This window comes from Candoia aspera, chromosome 18, assembly GCF_035149785.1.
Source record: "Candoia aspera isolate rCanAsp1 chromosome 18, rCanAsp1.hap2, whole genome shotgun sequence".
Classification (NCBI taxonomy): domain Eukaryota; kingdom Metazoa; phylum Chordata; class Lepidosauria; order Squamata; family Boidae; genus Candoia; species Candoia aspera.
In genome coordinates this window covers 4620834-4629073 of record NC_086170.1, presented here as the reverse complement: position 1 = coordinate 4629073, position 8240 = coordinate 4620834, and the positions used below count along the sequence as shown (strand labels likewise).

Sequence of the window (8240 nt, the reverse complement as noted above, 5' to 3'; positions counted from 1 at the left end):
TGAGGAAACTTGCCTAGTTGCAAACGGTGGCCAGCATGGTCCCAATGTGGAAAGTTCCCTTAAAAGTGGAACACGGGGACTCATGTGTTGCTGCAGATAATGACCAGCTGGATGCCAATTCTCAGCAGGATGCAGGGGGTTGGACTAGATGATCTCCAAGCCCCTTCCCACCCTTCGAGTCTACGAATTTATGAAAAGCATGGTTAAGATGTTGAAAGTTTCTTTTCCTCTTAGAACAGGCTTGAGTTTTGCCTTCTGGTACCTGGAATTCTCTTTTTCAGGAATTTATACTGATGCTCCCTAGATCCAATCATAAATTCTACCTTCCTTGTCCCACCTGCAAAGTTAAACCTATATGTCTTCTCCCTCCATTTTCAATTATGAAACTAAAACACGTCCTCTTATTATTCAGGAGCTCAGCACATTTGGTCTACACTGATTGGCATCTGTCTTTCCATTAAGTTTTGTGGATTCTAGAAGCATCCTTATAATGAATCAGATCCTTGGTCCACCTAACCCAGTATTGCCAACACTGACTGGCAGCCGCCTCCCAAGGTTCAGAAGGAAAAACCAGAAGATCCTGAGTTCTTCTGGATGAGAGTGGGGGCTCTGCTCCTGCATGGATATAGCTCTTTTATGCCCAGTAAAGGACTCGGTCCTTCTAGCCCAATATTGCCAACACTGACTGGCAGCCGCCTCCCAAGGTTCAGAAGGAAAAACCAGAAGAACCCAGGATCTTCTGGATGAGAGTGGGGGCTCTGCTCCTGCATGGATATAGCTCTTTTATGCCCAGTAAAGGACTCGGTCCTTCTAGCCCAATATTGCCAACACTGACTGGCAGCCACCTCCCAAGGTTCAGAAGGAAAAACCAGAAGAACCCAGGATCTTCTGGATGAGAGCGAGGGCTCTGCTCCTGCATGGTTATAGCTCTTTTATGCCCAGTAAAGGACTCGGTCCTTCTAGCCCAATATTGCCAGCACTGGCTGGCAGCAGCTCTCCATAGCTGAAGCCAAGCTCTTTCTCAGCCTTTTTCTGAAGATGGCAGAGGCTGTGCCTTGTGGGTAAGGAATCCCGTTTGGCAGAAAGAGGGGAGGAAAATTGAGAATGTCGAGGAACCAACAATCAAGATGATGAAGGGAGCGAAGAAAAGAGGGAGGGAGGAACTGAAGGTGGAGGAGAGTTTCTGATTATTCTCTTCCCCATCAAAAAAACATATTTAATCTAACTGCAAGCAGGACACAAGATTCACGAGCTTTCAAACTGCACTGCATTTACTAGCAGAGCAATGAATGTTGAATTGGATCAGGACTGTTTGCACACGGTGGAAAACTAAATGCTACCTAGACTTCAAAAGAGGCAGCGTGGTGTAGTGGTTAAGGCACCAGGCTAGAAACCAGGAGACCGTGAGTTCTGGTCCTGCCTTGGGGACAAGGCCAGCTGGGGGACCTTGGGCCAGTCACTCTCTGTAATGGTCTGTGGGAATGACCTTGGGAGACAGGAGGAAGAGCCTTAGACTAGACAACGGTCAAATAAGAAGCAGCTGAGCCTGCAGCAGGAATGGGGGCATGGCAAACATCTCAGAAGGGACTCTTCCTGTAAAGACAAGGGGGGAGAGAGGTACTTTCAGACTTGCAAGATTGATGCCAGCCTTGCGAGGTAGTCCAGACAAGAGACACGTCCCGATGAGCTAATTCTACTTTATTGTAAGGTCACATTAACAGAATCCTGCAAATCTGAAAGTACCTTTCCCCCCTCTCTTATCTGACCATTGTCTAGTCTGCAGTTCTTCACCTGTCTCCCAAGGTCATGCCCAATACCCTCTCTCAGCCCTAGGAAGGAGGCAAGGGCAAACCACTTCTGAAATCTTGCCAAGAAATCTGCAGGGACTTGTCCAGGTTGTAGCCAAAAGTCAACACTGACTTGAAGGCACATGCACACACACACACACCTTGACCTTGCTGGATCATTAACAACCAGGAAACCCAAGGGTGAAAAGCAACATTTCTCTCCTTCGATCCAGACACTTCCTGCCTCCTTCCTTCCTTCCTCCCTCCCTCCTTTCCCTTCCCTTCCCTTCTCCTCCCCCCTCCCCCTCCTTCCTTCCTTTCTTCTTCCTTCTTCCTTCTTCCTTCCTGAAAGCTGATGCCTCTTAATAATAAAATGGAAAAGGAGCTACCAGAATCCTCTGGATCGTTTTTATTGGGACCTGAGGATTACTTGCCCCTGTTTTGCACAGTCTGGGTTTGCAACTTTGCAACCAGCACGTGATCAGCCCTTGCTGAAGGTTTCCCCTTTTCCCAGGGACACAATGTCATGATGCTGATTTCCTCAGTGCAGCCCCGCGGCTTGGCCTGTCAAAACCGCAAAAAACAAAACTGAGTTGCGTGCAGACCCCCACTCTGGTTTCCTCTTCCTTTTTTAAATTCCCGAAACTCTAGGGCGGTTTAATTTATTTTTGGCTGGTCGCACGAGGGCAAAAAATTGCAAGGTGCTGAAAACTGGCTGGGGCAGAAGAAGGAAGGAGCGTGTTTTTCAGCAGAAAAGCAGAACCCTGGATGATTTCACTCCTGGTCCACCAAAACCAGTCAGAAGATAGTAAATAAATAATAACTATTGTTATTAATATTAGCATTATTCAGCAAGATACTTTTCATAATGTTTTGCTTGCCATATGTTGTATGTGCTAATGGATATGCAGGATTTTATACTTAGCATGTCATGAAAGGATCAAAATAATCATAAGGGATCCCCTTTTAATATCTGGATCAATGTATAGATAAATCCAGAGCTGATGTGTGCCTCCTAAATGTTAGGGTTAATCCCCGGATCTCCTCCAAAATCTGAAATGTTCAATGCATCAAAAGGGAGGAAATAACCAAATACATGGAGGAATCATTCATTAATTCTATTGAATTACAATAATTAATTTACTAATTAAAATAATTAATTTGGGTGTGGTTTGCACCCTGAAGATGGTCCTGTAAATTAAATAAATTAAGCACTTTTTAACACCTACACCTTGGATTGTATTTTTCTTTAAGAATATTATTTTATTGTATCTTAACAATTATTTATTCTTCTTTTACTGTAAACTGGCCAGGGTCACTCTTTGAGTGAGATGGGCAGTGACTAAATTTGAAATAGAAATAGAATAGAAATAAATAATGAACATAATGCAACTGCAGCTCTGTTTCAATTAAATCTACGTTAGATTTGGGCATATGACCTCAGCTCGTCACCGAAGGTCAGAGTTGCCTTCAGCTTGAAAATGGTGCACCCCAATTGAGGCTGCCTTTGGGAATTTGCAACCCCCACCCCCCCATCACTCAGGAGAGGAAAATGGGTTAGACTATCCTCAATTTATCCATCCCCAAGCCAGGGAACCCGTACTGAGTTCCAGGTTTACATTAGATGTGCTTCAAACCAGGTAAAACCATGTTTAGCCCCAGGTTTACTTCGCTAGAGCAACTGAGCTCTAAGTTTCACAGTTAGCCTTAAATTGACTGCATCGGGACGAGATGGCAAGGAATATTTTGCTCTCTGGTTGAAAGGAGAGGATGATGGAGCCCTGTTTAAAAAGTCTCAGCTTGTTTGCGGAGGGTGGGGGCTGGAAACAAGAGGAAGCAATTGGAAGGGGGAAGAAGGAAGGGAAACTTCATTTTCTCCAACTCAGCCAAACTCAGCCATCTGGGCCTCCCCTCGGTCTGGTCGTCCTTCCCGCACCAGGCAAAGCAAGACATTTGTCCCAAGATACCTGGTCAGGACCATCTTTTTCAAGGAGGTAAGTGATGCATCTGGACTGTCCCTCCTGAAGGGTCTTTAATTCAATTTCAGGTTTATTCTGCCCTTTATGCCTTCCTCTGATGGATGCATCCTTCCTGTTCATCAGCTGGTTGGAACTGGGAGTCCCCCCATTTTAAAGCTGCTGAGGTTGGCTCAGCGGTGTCTCCTGCTATTTTTCTGCCCAGCGAGATCCTGGAGGATCCTTAAAAAGGAGATCTAGCAAAAGATCGGGAGTCTGGTAAGGTTCTTTCAAGGCAGAATATATCAGGAACCTAGAGCTTGCTTCATGGGGCCTTTGTTAATCCAACTGTAGCTTAGAAGAAAAAAAAAACTATTTTCTGCTGACTGATGGAGATGGACATGAAACAAAACAAGGTGCATTATTTGCAACAGCTGCAAGGAAGATATGAAATCAGAGATTGGCAGATAGTGCCGCTAATATTAGAGGGGATTTATTGATCTGATATGCATTGTTGCAAATTAGGGTTAGGGTTAATCATAGAATCTTAGGGTTGGAAGGGACCTTGGAGGTCCTTTCACAATCCTTTCAATCCTCATGCTATTTCAGACCTTCAGTTGTCCAATCTTTTCTTGAAAACTTCCAGTGATGGTTTTGCTAAAATTCTGCTAAATGTTGCTAAAACCTATGGCTGCAAATAAACATATATCCACACAATAGCATTTGTGAGTTGGAAAGGGTGCTACCAGATTCCCGATTTAGAGGCTCCTGAGGTGGTTTCCCATGCAAACTTCACCTGTTGAATGTCTCAGTCCTGCCTGATATTTTGCCCCTTCTCTAACCCTGCATTTCTGCTGGGATCTTTCACTTCCAGCCTGACTGGTCCTTGTCCTGGTTTCTCTGCTGTCCCTTGCACACCGCTCTGACATTCTTCCAAAGCGCTCCCCGTCTCAAGAACAGGGGGGGGGGGGGAAAGGTGTGTTTGTGCCAGGCAGATTTGGTGCAAAAAAGGCCCGCCTGCAGCCAGGTGAACAAACACAGGGGTAGAACTGCCGCAACTTGCTTTCCCCATAAAGCACGTTTTTCTGCTTGGCTAGCCAGCCTGAAGAGAATCTGTTGCAAAGGCATTCGTTCGATGCTGGATCCATAGGACAAAAAGGTGTTATTCCCAAATGCTTGTGCATGGCATTTGGAGCCAAGCCAATGCACAATTAAGATGCAGAGCGCAAGCTTCAGAAATATTGTGATGGAGGGGAGGCAGTTCAAGACAGGCATCTCCCCCACCCCCATTGCAATGCACAAGTAGATTTAAGGCTTTGATTGATAGATTGATCCTAAACCCTTAGCAAGGCCTTCTGGTGGAATTGGGGGACATCATCATCACCGTTGTGTCATTTCTGGGCAGTGTACAATTTTGTAAACATTACAAATATTTACAAGGACTCATTGAGAAGAAATTGGGGGTCCCCCTGCCATTGCTCAGAGTCTTAAAAAACTTGTTTGGCCAGGGGCTGACGAGATGTCTCCCTGTTCTTAGGGTGTTCTTTCTCCTCTGTGTTCTTTTTGATCATCTCCTAATTATCCTTGGTTGCATTTCTTCACTGCTCCCCTACAGTCGTGTCTCAAAGTGGTTTCCAAGTAAAATAAATAGAATTGAAATGCAAAGGGGTAGAAATAGTGCACAGTTCTATGGCACGCCGCCTTGCAGAGGGTGGGAAGACAACTGGGGCTTTGGGGTGGGGGGTCCCAACTCCCACTGAGAAGGAAAAGGGGGAACAGGGGGTCTCACTGTCTCCTCTGCTGATGGCCACAGAGTCAACATGGCGAGCCGGTTCTGGTTGGCAGCGGGTGTGCTGATCCTGATGCTGGATGTTGTGGTTCCCCAGCAAAGCGTGTGCCAGGCGCCCAACGGCAGAGACGGGCACCCAGGAACCCCAGGGCGGAATGGAAGACCAGGACAGAAAGGAGATGTGGGTGCCCCAGGTAAAAGATTGCTGGGGAGTAGCAAAAGAATAAATCAAATAGATCAAATAAATCAGAATGGCTGTGTTTGCTCCAACATGCACAGCTTCGCTTGTGGCTGTAGTGATGCCTGCTGGGGGTACATGCAGCCCCTGAAGTAGGTGGAGCCATGTCAAAAAAGTAGGCGGGGCCAGGAGACATCCCACAGCTCAGTCTAAATCAGGGATTCTTAACCTGGGTGACCTGCAGATGGTCGGACTTCAACTCCCAGAATTCCACAGCTGGCATGGCTGTTGCTGAGAATTCTGGGAGCTGGCCCATAGCTGGAGTTGCCCAGGATGGGAACTCCTGTCCAGTTTCATGAAAGGTAGAGATTTAATAGCATTTCCCCCTTCAATGGCATTAAAAATGACAAATTGGGCTGGGCTGTGACTTTGGGGGAGCACATTATATATATAGACAGAGCTGTTATCCTGGTTATTATGCTTTAGAAGAGGGAAAGACAAAATCCTGCTCCATTTTAAGGGGGAAGAGTTGGAAGTGACATCAGAGGTCATGTAGGCTAGTCCCTTCTCACAGATGGCCATCCAGCCTCGGTTTGAAACCCCCCCATGAAGAAGAACATTCCACTTCATATCAACAGCTATTTCACTAATTCCATAGGAATCAGCCACGGACTCCATAGAGATAGCTGCTTTCATTTTTATCTCCTTTAACATTGCACTGGGCCACTGAAAGCTGAAAGAGTTTGCCTCCTACCAACAGCTCCACAGGGTTTCCCAGAATGCAGGTTATTCCCCCTCCAGAATGGTTGCTTGAGGCCACCGATCAAGCTGAAAGTTAACCAAGAGCATTACTAAGATCCTCTTCTTCCCCCCAGTAGCTTTCCCAGACGTGCATTTGAGCTAAAAGCCGGTAGCCTTAATTTGAATGCCACTTTCTCCAGTTCTGCCCAATTCTATGTTCCATAAATGTGTCCAACCACCGACTGCTTCCATCAGGAGTACAGCCCTTTCCGTTTGATGGGTTCCAAAATGCATTTTCATCCTGGATCCACACAATTGTTACCCAGATGGTTTCCTTCCAGGGATGGGGACAAGGAGCTCTGGAATCCGGGGCCCGAAAGGCGAACCAGGGGAAGTCGGTCTTCCAGGCGAACCAGGCAACCTAGGCTACCGAGGTCTGGATGGCCTCATGGGGCCCCCCGGCGAACAGGGCAATAAGGGCCCAAAGGGTCAAGTCAGAAACATTCAGGATCAGCCCAGGACCGCCTTCTCGGCTTCTCGGAAGAACCCAACTCCCACCCTCTCCCCCAAAACCGTGGTCTTCGACAACAGCATTACCAACCAGGATAACGCCTACAGCACCCAGACAGGGAAGTTCACCTGCAGCATCCCGGGATATTATTACTTCACTTTCCAGGTGGTTTCCAAGGGCAACCTGTGCCTGACCCTTATGCACCGAGACAATGGGGTGGCCACGTTCTGCGACCAGAGCCAGGGCCTGCTGCAGGTCAACTCAGGGGGCAGCGTCCTGCAGCTGGCCCAAGGCGAGCAGGTCTGGCTGAACAGTGACCCTCCAGGCGGGGCCAACATTTACAGCGGCTCGGAAGCGGACAGCGTCTTCAGCGGCTTCCTGCTGTTCTCGACGAGGGCTTGACCAGCTCAGGGCTTCGGTGGCGGGAAGAGAGTGTGATGCTTCTCTTGCAAACGCTCCCCCTGCGAGGGAGGCCTGTGCCTGATCGACAGGGGTCTCCCGTTCCTCCATTCTGTGTAGCTCCTTCGTGCTGCCAAATAAATCTTCTGAATGTCAAACATCTGCTGTTCACTGCGTATAAATAAAGAGGGGAAAAAAGGGGGAGGGAAGAGTCCAACAAAGCCATAGAGGCAGTCCTCACTTAACAACCATAATTGGGACCGGAATTTCAGTTGCTAAGTGATGTGGTCATTAAGTGAATCCGCTCCAATTTTTTGCGGCGATCATTAAGCGAATCACTGTGGGCGTTAAGCAAACCGCATGGTCATTAAGTGAATCACGCGGTTTCCCCGTTGATTTTGCTTGCCAGAAGCCGGCCAGAAAGGTAAAAAATGGTGGTCATGTGACCATGTGACGCTGCGACAGTCATAAAAGTAAACTGGCTGCCAAGCGCCTGAATCGTGATTACATGACCATGGGGATGCTGCGATGGTCATAAGTGTGAGGATCGGTCGTAAGTCAGTTTTTTCAGCACCGTTGTAAGTCTGAACTGCCATGAAATGAATGATCGTTAAGCAAGGATTACCACATGTTCAGTGGCCTGGGAAGGGGAATCTGGATTCATTTCCTTCAGCACCAATTAAAGAGTACAGTTATCCACTGGAACAGGATAATAGAACTGTTCCATTGTTCTTTTGCTGGATATGTTTAAACAGAGGTTTGAACGGCCACCTGTCACGGATGCTGTGCAAGTGGATTTCCGCATCAGGCAGAGGGTTGGATTAGATGATCTCTGAGGTCCCTCCCAACCTTACAGCCATTGCTTTCAGGATCCAATCTG

General features: G+C 47.3%; 1 protein-coding gene across 2 annotated transcripts; it reads left to right on the top strand.

The window, feature by feature from the left end:
• Window positions 1–3691: 3691 nt before the first annotated feature.
• C1QA (complement C1q A chain) lies at window positions 3692–7502 on the top strand. Of its 2 annotated transcripts, none has more exons than XM_063317585.1 (3): window positions 3692–3781; window positions 5556–5725; window positions 6792–7502. In XM_063317585.1, exons 2-3 carry the CDS (start codon window positions 5563–5565, stop codon window positions 7361–7363), a joined length of 735 nt encoding a protein of 244 aa, XP_063173655.1. In that variant the 5' UTR covers window positions 3692–3781; window positions 5556–5562; the 3' UTR covers window positions 7364–7502. The 2 variants fall into 2 exon arrangements, with proteins under 2 accessions (XP_063173655.1, XP_063173656.1); XM_063317586.1 differs by lacking the exon at window positions 3692–3781 and adding an exon at window positions 3943–4021.
• Window positions 7503–8240: the final 738 nt, after the last annotated feature.

Coding starts and splice junctions, on each gene's coding strand:
- C1QA (XM_063317585.1), top strand. CDS start 5,563: ATGGCGAGCCGGTTCTGGTTGGCAGCGGGTGTGCTGATCCTGATGCTG. Junction 5,726..6,791: donor AGGAGATGTGGGTGCCCCAG/GTAAAAGATTGC, acceptor GTTTCCTTCCAG/GGATGGGGACAAGGAGCTCT.